This window comes from Bos taurus, chromosome 9 (genome assembly GCF_002263795.3).
Source record: "Bos taurus isolate L1 Dominette 01449 registration number 42190680 breed Hereford chromosome 9, ARS-UCD2.0, whole genome shotgun sequence".
NCBI lineage: Eukaryota > Metazoa > Chordata > Mammalia > Artiodactyla > Bovidae > Bos > Bos taurus.
The window spans coordinates 86,632,451-86,655,731 of record NC_037336.1 but is presented as its reverse complement, the minus strand read 5'-3'; the positions used below and the strand labels follow the sequence as shown (position 1 = coordinate 86,655,731).

Sequence of the window (23,281 nt, the reverse complement as noted above, 5' to 3'; positions counted from 1 at the left end):
TCCTAGTGAGAGAAGAGGTTGGCTCTGGTGGACTCACATTAAGCCCCTCAACACCCCTGTGAGGAGCGTTTAACATTAATATAATCTTCCTTTAACAAAATAAGGAGTGAAAAGCAAGTAACTATCCCAGGATCACAGAGTAAATCCAGGGAGATGCCCAGTTGGATCGCAGCTGTCCCAAATCTTTAAGACTTGAGGAGGTCTAGCTGTGGAACAAGGTGGCAGTATTAAGAAAGCAATTGCTTTCCCTTCTTAAATAACTAAGTAAATAAACGAACTATTATACTGTTAACACAGCAATGCTATTTTTGAATCTATAACATAGAAAAAACTTAATAGTTGCGAAGACAATGCATAACCAAGCATTTTTAATGATTAACTACACTCCCTGGGAAAAAAAAAGACAAGAAAAACAAAAAACACCAAACAGCCTAGTACATATTGAGGGGGGAAATCCAATTTAACAAATACAAAGCTACAAAATTATGCTTTCTTTAGAGGAAGTCTTTTCTCTCATTTGCCTAGTTATATTTTCAGATGGAAACAACAAAAATGAAATCGCAACCCTGAATCACTTTATCTTCAAGTAAAATGGATATAATTATAGCTTCTAAAAACTAGAGCCACAATAAAACATGCTCACTTGTCATGGAGAAATGGAAGTATTTTGTAGTATTATGTGTAAAACTATACTAATACCTAGCAAGCATATATTAAATCTAGAATGGCCTTTGGTGCCACTGCAGACTTATTTTCTAAGGCAGCATGGCCATCTTCAATTACTCACAGGTTATTGTATCTTTTACCATTTATTTCTTAAACTATCATTGTTCACTATAATTGCCTATCAACATTAAATTGGGATACAGGAAACTGATGAAATGTCAGTTAACTTTGCTATTTATACATGCTTTGATTAAATTACAAATTTAAAGCTAAGAGCTAATACAGTTTTGGGCTATCATAGATATGACTTTATGCACAATTTCAGTTCTCCAGTATAAAGTCAATTAACATTATGCTGTAACTTGATCCTTCTTGATCATTTAAAAAAATGGAAAATTTAAAAGAAAAATGAATTTTCATATGTTTTTCTACAAAAATTCTCAATATGCATCTTCTTTGTATAATGTACTAGCTATGATAGTAGATACTGGCCAATATTTTGTTAAAAATAAAAGCTTTCCTGAGAGGGCCAGTTTACATGAGCTGCTAACTGCCCACCTACCTTTTAAAAATAAAGAATGTCAGCACCCACATATGATCAGCAATGAGAAGTGAAGTCCATTTTTCCATCTGAGGCTCATAGGACCTGTAATTCTATTTCACTGCAATAATTCTTGAAGGTGGTCTCTAGACCTCATGTTCCCTGGCAAAGAATATATATGTCCTACTAGGTTTAAAAGACCAACAACGGCAGACAAAGTTAGCTGCTCAGTCCTGTGCAACTCTTTTGAGACCCCCATGGACTGTAGCCTGCCAGGTTCCTCTGTCCATGGGATTCTCCAGGCAAGAATACCGGAGTGGGTAGCCATTCCCTTCTCCAGGGGATCTTCCTGACCCAAGGATCGAACCCGGGCCTCCTGCGTTGCAGGTAAATTCTTTACCGTCTGAGCCACCAGGGAAGCCATGGCAGGGCTTAGTTATGTCATAATGAGATCAGCAAGCGCTACTTGGCTCTTTTTCAAGCTCAGAAAAACTGAGTCATAAGTTTTTGAAAATTCTTAAAGGTTCTCTTTCAGAGAAGTACTGCCATCTTCAGCACATACACACAGTGTGAAAGAGCAAATATGAACTAAGCGGCTTACTCAGGCTAAACGGCCCAAGAAATCACACTTCAACAATGGGGCAAACTTAAAAACCAGAACTCCACGAGAAATCAAAGAATAAAGCTATAATAAACTTTGAAAAGAGGGATATTCATTTCTCTGGCTTAACTGAAACATGGTTGCTTTCATTAGTTAAAAAGAAGCCTGGGGAAATTGATACGAATAATCTGAGAACTGCCGCGGAATGCCATGATGTCAGGAGGAGACTCTGGAGGTTGAGTTTCCTCTGATTTCTATTAACTATCAAACGTTCTGCTGGGGTATAATTTACCTCCTGTCCCACAAAACTTTAAGAACAAGTCACAAAATCCATGTTAGAATATAAGTTTTTTAATTTTTATAAATAACTTATCTGTTACAAAGATAGTTTACCCAGCTAAATCACAAAACCATCAACTCAAGATATCCAAATTACGTTTTATTAATAAAACAAGTAAAAACTGATTTATCAATCTTCACATAGAACTGCAGATGAAGCTGAAAAACAAGGCCTATTTTAAAACAAAATGCATCAAATATAAGGGCTTTGGGTTTCTCATCTAATTAACTAGGATTGTCATAGTTCTTCTCATATACAAGATGCAAAGCCTGGAAGTTAAGGCTCTGACATTCATATAGAATCACGTGTAATTATCTTGCTTATTTAAAAAATATTCATTTGCAAACATTTACAGTGGGTGCCAGTCTACATTATCTCCCATCTTTTGCTACATTTCAGCACTTCCCTTAATCCCATTCTAAGCACTGATATATAATTTCATAATTGTTTTTTTTAAATGCATAGTTATTTTTTCCTTGATTTCATTTCGTTATATACATTCCTGATCATCTGAATATTTATTTTCCTTATAAAAATATATCATCAAAATAAAGAGATGCTTGAGGTTGCTTCAGTGTTCAAGTTTGCTTGTTTTTCTTTTTTCCAGCTTTTCTTCAGTTGTCCTAAATGCAACTAGCCTTGTTTTATAAATATACACGATACTGCCACCAAGTCAGGTTTAGAAATGGACTGCCCCAACAGTAAAGCGTTTAAATTTCTCTCCAAAAAAAGGCTCTTGGTTTTGAAACTGTACTTTCCCAATAGTAATCTCTTGTGGAAGTTCTGTGGGACACAAGGCAGATAAAGCAAGCTTAACCTTGTTGCTGTCAGTGGGTTAAAAATACCTTTTGTTTTAAGCTTCCCTGTGGAAGATAAAACACCATGTTGTGTTACCCACCACTAAAGGCAGTATATAGTGTGACCTATAGACATAAGTCTTGTAATATTTTCTGCAATTCACTGTGCAGCATCTGTATGTCTTCACAGAACATTGGTACTCATGAGGGCAAGTACAGAATAAGTAGAGGAAAGTTATTTTGTGCATAGTTTCATTTCATTAATGCTTTTTTATTTTGAAGGCAATGCTTCTCTCATGTAAGGCTTAAAAAGGGACATGATAGTACTTAATCACTAAAAGGAAAAAAGAAAATTAGTTAACAAAAGACTATTACACTATACATATAGAAATATAAGAAAATAATAAGGAAGAAAAGAAATCACTTAAAGCAAACTTGAGAGCTCTGTACAGTAGGAAAAGCTTTGGGGTATTTCACTCCATGTTTGTACAGACAATGCTGCTGCTCTCCTTTCATCTTTAGACCCTAGATGCTGGCTTCACAGAGTGGAGACGTTTTCAGGGAAGACAAAGACAAGGCCAAGAGTACCACAGATACGTGAAGTTCTTCCCCTTTCCACTGGCACTACACAGCAGCAAACAGTTTTTAAATAGTTAAACCTTGTTGCTTTTCTTCATGTTTGTAGTGTTTCACCGAAAGCTTAAAAAAAAAAAAAAAGCCATCATTCTATTCCTTCCTCCTGTCAAAATTCAGTAGTGACATGAGGGAAAAAAGTACTGGGAACACCTAGGTATTAATATGTTGAGAATTATCCATGATGGGCTACTGGTAACACTGTACATGGTTAGGCAGTGGGCAACCAAGTCTTTCAGCAGATTACCTTTCATGTGATGAATTTCAACTGCCCATGACATTAGACTGAGGTATTATTAGCTCTGTGGGTTGACATTTAACATTAGCACAACACCATCTTGTCACACCTTCAATTTTACAAAATCCTATGTAGCAGTGAAACTTTTCCCCTGATGACAGACTGGTTTCTTGAATTTCAGATGTGGATTTAGAGAAGATATAGGGCCTCCTGGCTCACAAATGCCTTGGCATCTCACACTGTTCGCAACGGATTAAGGCTGGATGGTTCAAAAAAGTACAGGCAGCACAACTCCACTGAGCCCCTTCATCATCTTCTGTGTCTTGAGTCTTTGGTGTTTTTATGGTGGACCTTTGATCTGCAAGGAAGCAAAAGAATTATTTTAGAAGCAAATTCAGTCACAAATTACTAGCAACTATAAACACTATGGGGCTTTCCTCATAGCTCCGTCAGTTAAGCACTAGCACCACACAGCATGAAACAGCCTGTTAATCAAATGAAGCATCTGGCTGAAACTGACCCACATGCTTGATCCTCACAACCTGCATCTATCAGGCCAGCACGTCTCTGCTGGGGAATAGCAACGTGGACGTGACTCAATCACCTCAATGTCTCCTCAGATGGGAAAAGAGCATCATTTCCCCCAGTTTATAGCAGGAGAAAAGGGAAATCAACTCATATGGTCACTAATAGCCAAGATTACCATAATGTCACCTAAGAATGTGAAAAGGTATCCAACTACAATGCAGTACGCTAGTGCATTTCCGTCTCATTCAAGTTTGAGTTTCATTTCTCACTGATGTAGTAGTTATGTTTCTGATTTCTATCATGAATGGAAGTGTTTATTAAATGTTCTCCATCTGCTAAAAATCTAAAATTGAACAATACGTACTAATTTCTAAAATCTTACTTAACTAAATGTCAACAACAGACTTGGAGAAGCAAATTAGTATAAAATTTTATCAGACTTCATTTCTCATGTTATTTGAAAACGTATTTGTTATGGAACACTAGAAAGACTACCGGCTCCAGAGTCATGAGAATGGAGTTCTATTCATGGTTCTGCTATTAACTCCTAATTTCTTTGCTCTGTGATCTTAGATAATCATGTTTCCTCTACATCTAGTCTTTCTTTCTTATAAAACAATCACTGCAGTTTTATGAGGTCAATGTTCTAAATGTTTGATTGTACAGAGGTATCTTAAATATAAGAAATATATTCCTCCATGGTTGTGTCAAAGATGAAATTACATTTATAAAACTACTTTTTTGGGGGAGGGAGGTATCTTTGTAATTTAAAATAGGATTTAAATAGGATCAAGCATAAAGTAGGATTCCTATAAATTATTTTGGGGAGGTTTGAGCATGCACTATTGGGTCTTTCCAGTCACAGTTTATGATTTGTAGTTTACAAATTATATTAAAAATGTATATTAATTTGCAAATTCTACCTATTCCACCGAGCTGGTAAGTAAATGATATCTTTTCTGCTATTTTAAAAGACAAACTGATATACAGTGGATAAAAATATAGGAAGTCAAGTTTCTGTAACAAATTCGAAATAATTAAGTGATGGTACTTTGTTTAGTGGCACTTTATTTAGTGTTTGGTCTTAAGGTTAACATTTTATTGCAAAATGCCCACTTTAGGCATGGGAATTTTTAGGCATCACCATGATTTTGGCACATGCATGAGCACCATGAAAGTATTATTTATATAGTAATTTTCTTTAAGTTGAATAGCTTTAAAACAAATATCTAGGGAACTTTGCTGGTGATCCAGTGGCTAAGACTCTGCACTCTCAATGCAGGGGGCCCAGGTTCACTCCCTGGTCAGGGAACTAGATCCCACATGCCACAGCTAAGACCTAGCACAGCCAAACAAATAAATACATATTAAAAAATTATCTATTTAAGGTTTATCTAGGTAAAAATATTTTAAAAATCAAGGGTCTGACAACGAATTAGCATCCACCTAAAACTCAAAAATGAACAGTTTAAAAAAGTTCGACTTTTTACCATCTACAATTATTCCACAATTTTCTAGAACAACTGTTTTAATCTGGGGATAATCCAGTCTACTTATTAGAATTTTGGTCTTACTAAGGTTAGAAAACATTCCAATCTGGCACATTTTTAGTAAAACCTTGTCTATCCTTTTTGTTAACTACAAAGGTTTTTTAGGAGGGCTAATCAATCTGTATTAACACGTCATTCTATTACTAAGTGCCAGGATTATCTTCAATATTTAAATATCTAAGGTAATCAAATAGAGGACCTAATTTTTTTCAAAATGAAAAAAATCTCCAATGGTTTTCTTGCAACTGCACAAAATCTTCTGGTCCTTCGAATTATGACTCTTTATTATTAGTGGTATTTGGAAACTAAGTAACCACCAGAATCGAGAAAAGAGGAAGTTATTTAGGGTGCACAGTATGAGATGACTTGTGATGGCCACACTTTATTTTAGCTGTTAAAAAATCCACATTGCAAAGCAGAACTGATTTTAAGAACTAAGTAAAACCTCTCTAAGTGAAACAAGTAACTCCCTATTTTAGCCTTAAGGCAAAAATGACTAATTCTTTATTTCTCTAAAAATATCCAGTACACGAGCACTTATCTTTTGTGAAAAGCTTTTTAAGTTTTTTTTTCCCTTACTTTTTATCATGAAAAATTTCAAATACACACAAAAGTAGTGAAAACAGTGAAATAAACTCTCAGCCCTTATGCTGCCTCAACAACTGTCAAGACAAACGTTATTTCATTTATACCCCATCTGCCTCTTACCCATAACACATAAGTACTGAATTACATGGAAACAAAACAGGATCTTTTTATATGAGAATTTTTAGTTTTTGAAAGAGAATAAAAATATTAAGGCAACTCATTCAGAGTCTAAAATATCCATTTTGCTTATTTTAAGGAGCTAGGCTATACCACTGCTTTCCTTATTCCTTTATTCAATTAACATCCAATGTCTGAACACTTGCTTACTTACGTACCGTGTCAAATGCCCAATCTCACTTTTGCTCCTCTGTACTAAGACTTCATTACATTCCAGCAAAAAATACAGCTAGGCCTAATTGAATTATAACTGAATAAAAACTAAGGAGTGGAGAGAACAGGATACTGAGTGAGAATATGAAAATTCTTGTAACAAACCAAAGATTGTTCCCATTTCTACTTATTTTTTAATGCCTGGAGTAAAAAACCCACACAAATGTTTCAACATTTCTTAGTTTGGTGTGTACATAATTTGTATCAATGACATAAAAATGACAGGTAATAATTAAAAAAAACATTTATCTGAAATTCAGAGAATTCTGATTATAGAGAACTATGCATAAACTATATAGGACAGAATACTTAATGAAAAATAAACTTTCCTAAGGTGTCTTCCTTAATGTTTGTCTAAAATTTCAAAGAATACAAGTTTTTATACCTGGTGATTTTTTTTTTTGCCAAGATTTGCTATTCTGGGAGTATACAATGAATCCTAAGGACATGCATATTACTTTTAAAGGGCTAAGTACATTACATTTTTGAACTCTCCCAATTCCCAGCATGTTAAGTGAAAATAAGTATCTTCCTAGTGAATCCATCCAAGAATGCCAAAGTTGGAAGTACTTCTAGAGTGGAAGGCTGCTAAGAATAAAATTTTCTAAACTTGTTTTTCAAAACGCAACAGTTTTCACACCTACTGGATACACTAACCTTTGGGTTTTGGTGGCACAGGGCCTACAAATCCAATATTGTCATAAAAGTTATGAATAGCACTGGGATTGAAATGTGGTCCTGAAATATATAAAAAGAAGTATATCAATGTTTATAGCTCAAAAAAATTAAAAAGATTTTTAAAAAGCAAATATTTTCTTTCTTAAAAAAAATCAGTTAAATAGAAAAAACACTTTTCTTTTATTTCACACCTCTAATCTCCAATTACATGAAAGGATTTCAAAGACAGCTGAAATAGGTGTAATATATTGATAGTACCCATAACAGAAGTCCAACCTGTAAACTGAGGAAGAAGTTAGATTAATGCAAGACAGTAAAAGAATTAGAACAGATCCCTGTTGCATGTGACAAGATAACTTAAAATTTGACAATGTAAAATATAATTTTAACATGGTCTTAAGCAACTAAATAGCTTGGCCTCAAGTAAGTATAAAAACCTGAACTAATATAATGTGATGCTTCAGATTTTAAACAAAAGGAACAAGTTCAAAGATTACATTTTCTAGACTAGCACCAATTTTTTCTCTCCAAGTTAAATTATGGCATTTTCTATGACTGTTTCAAGAGAAACAGCTTACTTACTAAAAGAAAATAAAATGAATCATCTTCCAGTTTAATGGATTTTGGCACACACTAAGAAGTGTGACTATGGGCTTATTTTTTGGCTTCTTCCCTTTCCTGTCTTTTTCATTTTATATATTTCTATTATTTCCAAACTTTAGAATTAGGTTTAAGTTATAAACATTCTTTTTAGTTGTCTATGGAACACTTTTTACTCACTCACATACTGTGCCAAATGCCCCAATCTTATTTTACTCCACAATAAGCAATTATTGCTGGTCAATAACAGTTTAAATACCATAAACTATCATTTTCCTAAAAATATTGTATGTCGTATTTTAATTTTCTTCTCTATGTCATCAATTAAGTAAGTGCCATTAGAGTGGGGATGCCTTTTCATCATGTTCTTAAAAGCATAATTCTTCAAAGGTAGAAGGAAAAAAGGGAAACAGGAAAAAGGAATATGAGTATATATATTACAATCTTAATAAACACTGTAACAGATTATATTAATACATAACAGCAATACTTTTGACAATATAGCCAGACATACTAATCACTGTCTTCCCTTAACGTATGACTAAAGGGGATTTGAAGGCTATTAAACGTATCAAATTACTCCTCAACCAAATGTACAGCTTTGGAGGGAAGAGTGGCAAGTAAGAGAAAGTAAGAATCTCAGCAGCACTATATGGCTCCAAATCAAATCTGAAACAAGATTACAATTGAAAGTCTGTTTTCAGCCACAGGAAGAGCTGATAAATTAACACAAAGAATTTCAGCTGAATATGCATTGAACTTTACCTCGGGCTTGAAAAAGATCAATTTCTTTGGTTAAGCAGTCAATGTCAATCTGGAGCTGTCTATTACAACTTCTCAACTGCTGCATTTCTTCGAGCTGAAAAATAATTCCAGGTGAGGATCTACATCAAACTCTTGTGTTATTAGTTAAGAAGGAGTCAAGTTTTGCAGGGGGAGGTAAGGACAGAAAAACAAGTGTGAATTAAGAGCATTTCTAGAAAAGTAGGTCAAGCTTTTATACTGATAACAGGTTGCCTATTCTCATGTTCAAGCATAGCAGTTACAACAGTTACAGAAAGAAAGACTTACTGAAGGTATTTGGGATATGGAATTTGATCTTTTCAGACGCCTTCGAGTTAGATTATTTTCCATTTCATTGACCTCAGATTTTAGTTTATCCAGCTTTTTCTTTTGAATCTCAAGTTCTCTTTGAAGCCGTTCCATTCTGGCCTTCTGGTGTACCAAAAGAGCTGCAATACATATTAGTATATATGAAGATCCACCCAGTTTAGTCAATTAACCTTTAAACAACCTTGGGAAAACAAAACAGATAACTATTTCTGTGACAAACAAGAGGCTCCGAAGAATCTCAAAGATAATACTAAAACAAAGTATTGTGTGCTAAATATTTAAAATTTCAGAATTTTTAACTTTAGAGAATCATTTTATTTTTGACTTGAGAATCATTTAAGCATATAAACAACTTAATGGGAATGTGGGTTAGGTTAAATCCATTTGGATGTATGCAATAAATAAAAGTGATTGATTTCGATCCACATGAATGTTAACATTAAACTGCTCAAACTGCAAATCAAAAACAAAATCATTCAGATAAACCAAATACATTTTCTTATATTCCAATTATATTTTGTGAAAACATTTTCCTAAGATTTTTTTAAAAAAGAAAATAAGCAATCAATCTTGTCACATGAATGATGAACTGCTTGGGAAACCTTAGTAAACCATAAAAATTGGTATATATGATTTTGCCACTTCTGGACAAAACGAGTTTGACTTTTTAGGATATTGTACTGGTGATGAAGATAACTGAATTTACTGTTAAATGGAGGCTTGGGATGACTCTACCACGAGAAAACAAGCTGATTTGAGAAAGTGTATTTTTCATTTCTAAAAATGAAAAATAGCAATTAAAAAAGTCAAGTCGATTAAACAGATTAGATTAATGCTAAATAGTCACCATCAATCAAACTAAAATTTCCAAGAAGCTAAAAAAGAAGGAAAAGGCTATATATATTCAGGCCATTCAGTCCAGCCGTGTATTATAGAATCTGAATTAGGGTGTGGGGTGTGGGGAAGCTAGTTAGGCTCAAGTGCTTTAAAATTAACTTTAAATGGTAGATAATTTTTCCCAACAATACAATTGTTGTATTATATATTGTTGTATAATACAATTCACAGGCATCTCCCTCTGTAATTCTCCTTTCTTATTTATTGGAAGAAAAGAGTATTAGGGGAATATGTCTCATATTTAAAAGTTTTAAAAATCATGACTGATTCTTGGTATCTTATCTCTCATTTTAATATATATTCTAAAAACGCAGGGAGGTGTTTTGGAGGTACACATGTTCCTGATAGAAAACTCACTGTCTCTTTGTATATCCATAACCACCCCAGGCTTGCTTTGTCAGACCTTTTATTAATTTGGTTTATTTTACTTGAATTGCAAAGTTTTATGCCTCTATTTCCAAAACATAAGAATTGTGCATTAAGGTTTATTTTATTCTCTTAAAAGAAGATGAGGAGTGGATTGTTAATTTCTGAGTGGGACAGTAAGAGGAGAAAGACAGAGGCATGAAGTGAGAATGAAGAGCAAGGCAAAGGAAAACTATAAGAATATAACATACTTTCCTTCATTTCTAAACTCTGATGATCTACCAATGAGTCTCAAATGCCATCAGTAAGACATTTGTTCAAATTAATGATTATTTAAAAGCAGTATTTCTTAAAAATTAATGGAGATCATCTCCCTAAAAGCTTTTCCCTAAATATGCAAAACAAAAAAAACTTTAAAAACCGCATTTATTTAGTGGTTCTAACGATTAAGTGATAATTTATATTTGTACTGAGTTAGAAAATAAGACATGCATTTGTGATATTATTCAATATTACATGAGAAGAAGGGATAAGAATAGATTTTCTGAGAAACTGATTTATATGGTAAGGGCAAAGAGAGAACCTCTGAGTGAGGAATTACTGTTAACAATTAGCTCTAGGCTGGTGATTTCCTTGAAGTAACCAGCAGAAGCAAATGCAAACTGCTCTGGCAACCTACTTCCAGTATGGAGGGACACCTACTATGGAATCCAAAATGGAAAAATCCTCAATGAAGAGAAGCTCTCAGCAGAAAAGTATGACCGAACAAGAAAACCATCTACCATGAGAACCAACAGCCTGAGAGGAGCCCCCTAAAACTTGGTTATATAACAACTTCAAAGAAGCTATGGAAATACCTGTTTAAGATGATTATAATGATTATAGAAGAATATAACAAATAAGACACCATGAATAAGTTTTGGAGAAGTACCATAAACAACCTCTAGAAATGGAAAATAGCCATTGAAACAGTCAACCAAATACATTAAACTGTAGATTACACATAGTCAAAGACATATTTAGTGACCCAAGAGATAAATCTAAGAGTATTCTCAAAATGCACACAGATAAAGTGATGGGACACATAAAAAGAGGGGTTAAAAGATCTTAAATAAATATAAAAAGGAGTTCTAGAAGGAGACAACAGAGGATATGGCAAAATCTGAAGAGAAACCTGAAGAAATGAAATAATATTTCAGAAGCTAATGGAATAACTAATGCACTTAATCAAATTACTGGAGTAGGGATGAATAGATAAAGTTGGAGGATTTTACAAACCATGGACTGCTCCTAAAGAAAGAACTACTAAAGATGTTTTTTTTGATACGGAGGACATTAATATAAGAGGAAGGAACAAGATAATGAACGTGAAAAAAAAAGTTCTAACTCTTAAACAAAGGAAAAAGACCATGGTAGTGGGTGGGGAGGCAAAGACTGTTCAAAAGAGAGTAAAACTAAAATATTAGAGAAGAATAACAAGAAATTGGAAATATGAAAATTAGATGAAAAGCATTCTAAGGCTTTAAAAGTGTTTATAAAGAATATTCTTAGTTCAGTTTAGTTCAGTTGCTCAGTCGTGTCTGACTCTTTGCAACTCCATGGACTGCAGCATGCCAGGCTTCCTTGTCCATCACCAACTCCCGCAGCTTGCTCAAACTCATGTCCATTGAGTCAGTGATGCCATCCAACCATCTCATCCTCTGTCATCCCCTTCTCTTCCTGCCCTCAATTTTCCCAGTATAAGGGTCTTTTCCAATGAGTCAGTTCTTCACGTCAGGTGGCCAAAGTATTGGAGTTTCAGTTTCAGCATCAGTCCTTCCAACGAACACCCAGGACTGGTCTCCTTTAGGATGGACTGGTTGGATCTCCTTGCAGTCCAAGGGACTCTCAAGAGTCTCCAACACCACAGTTAAAAAGCATCAATTCTTTGGCACTCAGCTTTCTTTATACTCTCACATCCATATATGACTACTGGAAAAACCCCGTGGAGAACCCCATGAACAGTAATGAAAAGAATATTCTCAAGTGTTGCTAAACCAAATATACATGTTAATATCTAGGGATAAAGATGAAGAGTATACAAGAAAGCTAAATATAGTTTCTAAAAGAACAAAAGGATAGAATTTGATTAAACTTAGCAGGAAAGGAGGAAAGTGGAAAGAACTAGAACACAAATAATTCCAAATATATCAGTAATCATAACTGTAATCTAATTAAATGAATCTGTTTAGATATAAAAGATCTACAGCTGCATTTCTAAAAACACTTAAAATGTAATTTGCTAATCCATTCTTTTAACATATTGACAGCCTATGTCAGGATTGTTGTAGCCACTCAGGAAATCAACGAACAAGAAAGGTAAAAATCCCTACCCTGCTGGAGCTTGGAGATACGGGTGTGTGTGTCCCAAGAACAAAGCTCTAAAAAAGGGGTCAGCAAATTATGGCTAAAGGGCCCAATCTGGCCATTGCCTGTTTTGTGAACAAAGTTTTACTAGAATATAGCCACGCTCACTTGTTTACCTATTGTCTATGTCTGTTTTTGTTACAACTGAAACCACGTGGCTTGTAAAATTCCACATAATTTAGTACTTGGCTGTTTATCAGATCATGTGAAGAATGAATAAATGGGGACCCATCACAGCTCAGAAAGGTTGAAAATCAAAGGACTAAAGTAAAGTAATACTTAGTACTCTAGGCAGCACTCTAAAAGATACAAAGTAAGAGCAGCCAACTGCTAGAGATATTTGAAGACTGTAAGGAACTAAAAAGGCCAACAACAAAACCCAGACCTAGCTCCACTCCTGCCTAAACTGACTTAACCCTTCACACAATATCCTGACAGGAAAAAAGGTATTCTGGTTTCTGGATGTAAAGGTCTCAGTCTCTTCTGTTTTTTTACATATAATTTTTGGCATTCAATAATAATAAAAGAAAAAAGTAACAACACACAGAAAAGTGAGAGAAAAATTCAACGAATCACCAAGAGGGAAAGCAGTCAATGGAACCATATTCAAAGATGACCCAGATGCTGGAAGTAGCAGGCAGGAAATTGCAAAATAACTATGATTGAAGCTTCCTAGGTGGTACAGTGGTAAAGAATCCGTCTGCTAACAGGAGACGCCAGAGACTTGGGTTTGATTCCTGGGTCAGGAAGATCTCCTGGAGAAGGAAATGGCAACCCACTCCAGTATTCTTGCCCGAGGAAAATCCCCTGGACAGAGGAGCCTGGCAGGTCCCAAAGAAATGGACACGACTGAGTGACAGAACATACACACGACGTGTTGAAAGAGTCAGGTAAAAAGATGAACATGTAGGAATTGATGGACAATCTGAGAGGAGAGATGGAAATTATTAAAGAAGAGTCAAATATTGGAAATAAAATATGGTATCAGAGATAAAGAATTCTTTCAACATGCTTACCAGCATGCTGGATACAGAAGAATCAGTGAACCTGAAGACAGAGATTACTTCAATTGAACACAAAGAAAAAGAGGGAAGAAGAACAAAGCATCCAAGAGGTGACAGGCAATATGTGTCTATATATACATGTAACTGGTGAAACAAATGGAAAAACAGTAAGGCGTATTTGAGGATAATGGCTAAATGGTTTCCAAAATTAATGAAAGACAATAAATCACAGATCCAAGAAGCCCAGGGATCTCCAAGTAATATCAAAACAAAACCAAACCTAGACATATAATAAGACTGCTTAAAAAACAAAGACACAGAGGAAATCTTGAAGGCGGATAGAGACACTTTAAAACTGATATACTAGGCAAATACAACACTGAAATAAAGCCAGTGTAATAATACTCATTTCAGGAAAAAAGCTGAGCTAGAGAAGGTCAATATTCAGTTCAGTTCAGTTGCTCAGTTGTGTCCGATTCTGCGACCCCATGGACTGCAGCATGCCAGGCCTCCCTGTCCATCACCGACTCCCGGAGTTTACTCAACTCTTGTCCATTGAGTTGGTGATGCCATCCAACCATCTCATCCTCTGTTGTCCCCTTCTACTGCCTTCAATCTTTCCCAGCATCAGAGTCTTTTCAAATGAGTCAGTTCTTCGCATCAGGGGGCCAAAGAACTGGAGTTTTCTCTTCAGCATCAGTCCTTCCAATGAATATTCAGGACTGATTTCCTTTAGGATGGACTGGTTGGATCTCCTTGCAGTACAAGGCACTCTCAAGAGTCTTCTCCAGCACTACAATTCACATGCATCAATTTTTCGGCGCTCAGCTTTCTTTACAGTCCAGCTCTCACATCCATACATGACTACCATCTAGCTTTGACTAGACGGACATTTGTTGGCAAAGTAATGTCTCTGCTTTTTAATATGCTGTCTAGGTTGGTCATAACTGTTCTTCCAAAGAGCAAGCATCGTTTAATTTCATGGCTGCAGTCACCTTCTGCAGTGATTTTGGAGCCCCCCAAAATAAAGTCTGTCACTGTTTCCACTGTTTCTCCATCTACTTACCATGAAGTGATGGGACCAGATGCCATGATCTTAGTTTTCTGAATGTTGAGCTTTAAGCTTTTAAGCTTTTTCACTCTCCTCTTTCACTTTCACTAAGAGGCTCTTTAGTTCTTTGCTTTCTGCCGTAAGTGTGGTGTTATCTGTGTATCTGAGGTTACTGATATTTCTTCCAGCAGTCTTGATTCCAGCTATGTTTCATCCAGTCCAGCATTTCTCATGATGTACTCTGCATATAAGTTAAATAAGCAGGGTGACAATATACAGCCTTGACATATTCCTTTTCCTATTTGGAATCAGTCTGTTGCTCCATGTCCAGTTTTAACTACTTATTCTTGACCTGCAGTCTCAGAAGGGAGGTCAGGTGGTCTGGTATTCCCATCTCTTTCAGAATTTTCCACAGTTTACTGTGATCCATACAAAGGCTTTGGCATAGTCAATATAGCAAAAGTAGACGTTCTTCTGGAACTCTCTTGTTTTGTCTATGATCCAGTGGATGTTGGCAATTTGATCTCTGGTTCCCCTGCCTTTTCTAAATCCAGCTTGAACATCTGAAAGTTAACGGTTCATGTACTGCTGAAGCCTGGCTTAGAGAATTTTGAGCATTACTTTGCTAGTGTGTGAGATGAATGCAATTGTACAGTAGGTTGAACATTCTTTGGCACTGGCTTTTTTTGGTATTGGATGGTCAATATTAGTAGGAGATAAAAAACTGATTAAGAAAAAGATATAGTAAGAGAGATGAAGGAGTCATAGTTACTGAAGGTATTATTATGGGGATGTTTTAAAGTTACAGAGTAAATACTTCAGAATGTTTCTTAAACAGAAAAAATACTACATCTTTGGGAATTCACAAAGGAGTTTTTGCAATGGCTGAAGATATGGCTTACCTTTGAGAATAAAGGTGAGATATCACCTATGACAGGCTGAAACTGTAAAGTAAACCCACTGTCTTAGAACTTATCTAAGAGATATTTCTTTTCAATGAAAACAAAGTTGTGGAGCAGAGTTATGACTCTATTAGAAAGAACAATCTGCAGACTATTCAGGATCTTTTAAGTATGTCTGTTAATTACAAACAAACTAAAAAATGCTCTGGAAATAGTATAAGAGAGACATGATCTCAATTTCTCTAGTAGGTGCCTGGATTTTTATGTGTCTAGTTCACTTTTCAATTGTGGCTTGGGAGTTTTAGATAGGAGTCTGAGAAAGATGAATTACAAAGTAGTGTCAAGGTGAATTTCTAAAAATCACTGAAAATTCATCTAAAGCTAAACTTTTTCTCCAGTTGTGGTTTTGTCTACAATTTTAATCTTCACTGTACAAAATACTACACAATACAGATTCATTAGGAAACATTATTAATAATATTCATAATAAAGAAGAATGATTATAACGCTTACTTATAAAGACACTTTTGCTTTGATCAGTCTCTCCTAAATGAAGGAGTTGGGTATTGACTGGGGAGAAAAAATATGACAATTATACTTCCAGCATCCAAAAGAAACAGATAGCTTAGAAACAGAAAGGGTGACAAAGTGACGGCTGCAGTTATGGGCTAAGACTAGAACATTTCACCTCTGTTACAGGAAAGACTGTGAACAGGAATCTGAGGAAATCCCTTAGATTGGCTTTTTGGTTTTTTTCTCCCCTTTGTTTTGGCATACAACGAAACTGCTATAAACAAAATAATATCAACCACACCTACAGATGAATGGGGTTCATGCACAATGTCGTGATATGTACTTGTAAAGAAAGAGGGGTGATCTGTTAAACAGACTCCAGTGGGTAAGCTAAGGAAAAAATCCTTTCCTGTCAATTATTTACATTTAGACTAATATGGACTTTAAAAGTCAAATACAAAGAATCAATTATATTAGAGAGGATTTCCAGTTAAAGGTGACTGAAAGGAAAGTGAAAATGAAACTTGTTGTGTCTGACTCTTTGTGACCCCATGGACTATACAGTCCATGGAATTCTCCAGGCCAGAATACTGGAGTAGGTAGCCCTTCCCTTCTCCAGGGGATCTCCCCAACCCAGGGATCAAACCCAGGTCTTCCACATTGCAGGTGTGGATTCTTCACCAGCTGAGCCACAATATTCTGCCTTTTGAAACCTCATGAAAATAACAGAGGAATAAAATGGATAGAATCCAACAAAGGTAAACAATAGGAAGAAGGTAATTAGTGGCAAGAGATTTCAACAAGTTCCTGGAAGACTGAATGTAGATGAAATGGAATAGACTAATGGAGGACGGAGAAAGCTACAGTCTCATAGACAAGGAGGGTACTGCAAAGAGGCAGATAATTTGCCATGCAGAAACCTAAAAGAGGCTCCTGGAGAATGCAAGTAAATAACAGAAGGCAGAAGTGAGGGATGGACCAGAAAAGGGGGCTTAATTACAAGTCTCTGAATAGAAGAGTCAACTTCTCCCCATCCCATGGAATCTTAAGCACAGCATGCTTAAGCATAAGCAACCTAAAGACCTAAAGACTTTTTAGGTTGCTGACACTACAGAAAGGTGGCTCTTTGATACGTTAATTCTACCAAGGAAATAAGGGATATACTTAATGCTCCGTATAGTGATTTCTTTTTTTCCAAACTATCTAACCTGCCTTTTTAAATAGACAAAAAAGGAGGAATAACAGAAAAATAAACTCAGTACTTTTAAAATCTTCTTTCAGTCAAAGTTAAGTTTTAGTAAAGTTTTAAGCTTACAACTCCCTCTGGTGGTTGATAAATAAACATGTAGAATCTCTATAAACTAGTAGAATCTCTTTAGAGAGAGAGACTCAAAATTAAAATTGGTAGCATGTACTGGAGAAGGCAATGGCACCCCACTCCAGTACTTTTGCCTGGAAAATCCCATGGATGGAGGAGTCTGGTAGGCTGCAGTCCATGGGGTCGCTAAGAGTTGGACACGACTGAGCGACTTCACTTTCACTTTTCACTTTCATGCATTGGAGAAGGAAATGGCAACCCACTCCAGCGTTCTTGCCTGGAGAATCCCAGGGACGGGGGAGCCTGGTGGGCTGCCGTCTATGGGGTCGCACAGAGTCAGACACAACTGAAGCGACTTAGCAGCAGCAGCAGCAGCAGCATGTACTGAGGCAGTCATCCGGGTTCTTCATCAAATACTTCTGGCTCTCTGCTTTCCAGGTATATAGCAGATATGCGCCTCCTCATCCTCTCTGAATTAGGGGTGGTATGTGGACTTGTTCTTTCTAAACAGTAACACGTGTCGGGGCAGAAAATCAAGGAGTCAGAGTTAATTTGCTGTATGCCCTCTGTCTTGCCTGAACAATCATGGAAGCAGAGATGGAGCTTCCCTTAACCTGGGTACCTGAGTGAGGGTGATGTAGAACAGAGCCCACCAGCTAATCTATTTGTCAAGTGAGCTAGAAATAAACCTTTGTTGTTTAAAGACACAGTTTGTTAATAGCAGCATAACCAAGCCTAAATGATACATGTATCAAAATTTAAAAAATACAATATCCTTTGACACAGCAGTTTCCTACTCCTGGTAATCTCTTCTGCCAACATACCTGGGTGTGGTTAAAATTTTCATGCATAACATTTTTATTGAAGCAGTTTGTAAAAACAAGACCCTAAGATTTATCAAAAAAGGAGTGATTAGAGATTATGGTACAAAATATGATGTAGTCATTTTTAAAAGAAGCAGATCTGCAATTCCTGACTTGGAATACTCTCAAAGAGACAAAAACAAAAGCTCTTATAAAAAGAGAAAGTAAACTATGTTTCACTTGTATTGAAAATGTATAAATATATGTATGCTTCATATACAATTTCAATTTCTAGAAGAATACAAAATGAACTGTGAATAGTTACTGGTTGTCTCTGGTGTGGAGAACTTTTCATTATAAATCCTTTTGGTTTGCTTATTTTTAAAAAAAAAAACAAAAAACAAGTATATTTAGAAAAATATTTTGGTGTAATCCCTATAGAATCCCAGCTTGTAGAAACTGACAAGTTGATTCTAAAATATATATGGAGGGTGGAGGGTTCAGGATGGGGAACACATGTATACCTGTGGCGGATTCATTTTGATATTTGGCAAAACTAATACAATTTTGTAAAGTTTAAAAATAAAGTAAAATTTAAAAAAATAAAAATAAATAAATAAATAATAAAATATATATGGAATAGCAGGAGACCTCAAATAACCAACCTCAAAAAAGAACAAAGTAGAATGTACACACCGCAACTTCAAAACTTACTATAAAGTAACAACAATCAAGGCAGTGTAGTAATGGCCTAAGGACAAACATACAGACAAGCACACAAACAAAAAAACAAAAAGTACAGAAATAAACCCATCTGTTTATGGTCAACTGATTTTCTACAAAGGTCCCAAGGCCATTCAGTGAGAAAGGTCTTTTCAACAAATGGTGCCGGGAACAGATAACCGACAAGCACCTACTGTATAGCACAGGGAACCCTGCTTCAGTGTTCTGTAATAACCTAAATGGGAAAAGAGTTTGAAAAAGAATAGATACAAGTATATGAATAGCTGAATCACTTTGTTGTACACCTGAAATTGACAACATTGTTCACTCCACTCCAACATAAAAAAGAAAAAAAAAAGGAAACTGATGGCATAAGAGAAAATTTTTCAACAATAACAACAAACCTAAATGGTGCTGGGACATTTGGATTGCCACATGAAAAAGAATGAAATTTGGACACTTATCTCATAGCCTTATATAGAAGTTAACTCAAAATAGATGAGACAAAAATTTAAACGCTAAAACTCTCAGGAGTAAATCCTGATCACCATGGATTTATCCATTGATTCTTATTCTTAGATATGACACCAAAGATAGGAATAATGAAAGGAAAGCGATGTCAGACTTCAGCAAAATTAAAAACTTGTGCTTCAAGGACACTTACCAAGAAAGTGAAAGGATAACTCACAGAATGGGAGAAAACAGTTGCAAATCACACAAGGGACTTATAACCAGAATATACAAAGAACTCACACAACTCAGTAATAAAAACAAATGACCTAATTAAAAAATCGGCAAAGGATATAAACTGGCATTTCTCCAAAGAAAATACACAAATGGCTCGACATCATTGGTCATCAGAAAAATGTAAATCAAAATAAGATACCACTTTACAGCTATTGGGATGGTAAGAATCAAAGAACATAGCAACTGTGGTGGAAGATGTGGAGAAATCAAAACCCTCAAAGATTGCTGGGGGGAATATAAAATGATGCAGCCACGTTGGAAAACAGTGTGGCAGCTCCTTACTCGAATGGCTAAACGCAGATCCACCGTAGCACCCAGCAATTCTACTTATGTGTGTATACTTACACTTATGTGTATACATATGTCCACATAAACTTGTACACAAATGTTCATCACAGCATTATTTACAATAGGCAAAAGTTAGAAACAATCTAAATGTCCATCAACTGATGAATGAATAAATAAAATGCAGTGTATCTATACAATGGCAGAATGCACCATAAAAAGGAATGAAGTACTAACACATGTTACAACTTGGATGAGCTTTTAAAACATTATCCTAAGTGAAAAAACCTAGTCACAAAAGACTACATATTATGGAATTCCACTCATATGAAGTGTCCAGAATATGTAAATCTACAGACAGGAAGCAGATTAGTGACTACTTATGGCTGAAGGTGGGGGTGATGGGATAAGAGGTGACAGATAAAGGGTATTGAGTTTCTTTCTGAAGTGATGAAAATGTTCTAATATTGGTTGTGGTGATGGTTGCACACATGTGACTATACTAAAAATCACTGATTTGTACCCTGTAAATGACAAACTTTATCTCAATAAATGTTAAAATAATGACTAAAAATTTTTAAAGCAAAAGAATAAAATATCTGTACATGCGGAAATAAAATGGTCTTAAGATATGTTAACCAAAATTGTATATCATATAGCCCCACACAGTATGTTTATGTTATACATACTGTAGAGGATATATCGGAGAAGGCAATGGCAACCGACTCCAGTACTCTTGCCTGGAAAATCCCATGGACAGAGGAGCCTGGGAGACTACAGTCCATGGGGTCCCGAAGAGTTGAACACGACTGAGCAACTTCACTTTCACTTTTCACTTTCATGCACTGGAGAAGGAAATGGCAACCCACTCCAGTGTTCTTGCCTGGAGAATCCCAGGGACAGAGGAGCCTGGTGGGCTGCTGTCTATGGGGTCGCACAGAATTGGACACGACTGATGCAACTTAGCAGCAGCAGCAGAGGATATATACAATTCCTCAAGTTATGTATTTATATATACTCATATATGTGTGTGTGTGTGTGTATATATATTTATATAAATACATATATTTTCTTTCATAAAAGAACTTTTTATGAAAGTTTCATAAAAAACTTTCATAAAAAAAGTGAGTGTGAGACAAAGACTATAATTATAAACAGAAGGAGGATAAAGAACTGATAATGGAGATTTCCTCAGATAATTAAATGGTGGGATGGCTGGGCAAAGTGAGAGGTCAGGGGTCAAAAAGAGACATTTTTATTGTACCTTCCCTTTTTGGTGTTAAATTTCTTTTACCATATGGATATGTTATTTTCATTAATACTTGTAAAAAAGTTCAGCTTAATGTAGGAAATAACTTGCTAGCAGGCAACACTCTTCACAAATGGAATGTACTACCTCAGGAGGTAGCTTGTTTCTCAGAAGGTACCCAATAGGATGGATTCACATTTGATAGGGTCCAATCGATGGACGGGTAAGTGGACAGGATAACGTCTGCTGCAGAGTTCTAGACGATGTTCAGAGTCTCTTCCGGAGAAGGCAATGGCAACCCACTCCAGCACTCTTGCCTGGAAAATCCCATGGACGGAGGAGCCTGGTGGGCTGCAGTCCATGGGGTCTCGAAGAGTCGGACACGACTGAGCAACTCCACTTTCACTTCTCACTTTCATGCATTGGAGGAGGAAATGGTAACCCACTCCAGTGTTCTTGTCTGGGGAATCCAAGGGAAGGGGGAGCCTGGTGGGCTGCCGTCTATGAGGTTGCACAGAGTCGGATACGACTGAAGCGACTTAGCAGCAGCAGAGTCTCTTCCAATCTTGAGATTTATTCCAACTTAAAAAGGTGGTTAGTCTTAAGAATGGGAAGAATCTATGAGGAGTAGGCCATTCTTTTCTCCAAAAGAAAAAAAAATTCTTTAAATGGTCTGATGTCAAGTAATTACTGAGTTAATTTAACATGATCTCAATGTCAACAAAGCAAGTCAACATTAAAAAAAAAAAAAAAAGGCATTTCCAATTAGCAGATGAATAAAAGTTAAAGTGCAAATTTTAAAATTTAAATTAATTTTTAGTTCTTTTTGAAAAGAGTATCTAACACCCTCAATTTTTGTTATGATTAGCAGTTTTATTAAATCTTGTTAAGTAGAAAGGTGCTGTGGTTTGGAGGGAAGTACTGCTGAAAAAATGACGAAGGAATGACAAGTTCCAAGAAGCTAATTTTCATCTCATAAGTTTTTTTATTTGTATTTCTATTTTAGGTTCAAAGTCAAAGCTACTTCTTTTCAATATAATAGGACCATAAATATAACTGGAAAGTATTAAAGTATCATAAAAATGATTATAAGAAAAGGTCAATACTATAGGCGTTTTTTGTTATCGATAATGGAGAAGGAGAAGTCATTTTTGGCAGCAATGTTAGTTTGGTAAGAGCTTCTGGTAACTATAACAAAATACAGAACACAGGCCAACCCTTTCCTCCCCTAATCCCCAGTGAAAACTGGTTTGAATGAGTGGAGCATTTGTTCTCCACACTTACACAAGTTGCCAGTGTTACAAAAAGCATACATTTATGAATGGGAGAGGACACCAGAAAGTCTCAGAATACAGTGAATGATAAAAGTGCTTATTGGCTCTTTACAGAAGTTAGGTAAAGTCAGGTGGTATGACTCAAGGAAGGAAATGTGGCTATCTGGCCAGTAACCTTACTACTGGTAAGCAATTTTCACTTTAATATTTGTTCTTAGCAAGTAAAGTAAGAATCTACTTCACGCTGACAGACTCTGAACTGAAATTTCTAACCTGAATTTGTTTTTTCTATTTGGGACTCATTTTTGTCTCTGATTCTTATAGTGGTTTAAGGACTCAGGTATAATTTATTTCCTTTACAGGGGGTAGCGATAGACTTGGTGCTGAGATGAGCAGGGTCCCGATTAAAGTCTCTGTGTCCTTGTCTTTTGAAGTAAAATGCTGACTCAAGAGTTAATGACTGGAAAATGTGAAGATGTA

At 35.8% G+C, this 23,281-nt stretch overlaps 1 protein-coding gene across 6 annotated transcripts in view; it reads right to left on the bottom strand.

The window, feature by feature from the left end:
* Nucleotides 1–2,137: 2,137 nt before the first annotated feature.
* Nucleotides 2,138–23,281, bottom strand: part of TAB2 (TGF-beta activated kinase 1 (MAP3K7) binding protein 2) — an 85,076-nt gene continuing 63,932 nt past the window's right edge. For 3 of the 6 annotated variants that reach the window (XM_005211035.4, XM_059889803.1, XM_059889804.1), the window contains 4 exons: nt 9,222–9,382; nt 8,916–9,009; nt 7,530–7,610; nt 2,138–4,174 (listed from right to left, as the gene is read on the bottom strand). In XM_005211035.4, the coding sequence (XP_005211092.1) occupies nt 4,032–4,174; nt 7,530–7,610; nt 8,916–9,009; nt 9,222–9,382 (479 nt within the window). In that variant the 3' untranslated portion in view covers nt 2,138–4,031. Of the gene's footprint in view, nt 4,175–7,529; nt 7,611–8,915; nt 9,010–9,221; nt 9,383–16,402; nt 18,224–23,281 lie in introns of those variants that run through there. The other 3 variants (NM_001192372.1, XM_059889805.1, XR_009495801.1) reach the window with 3 other exon arrangements.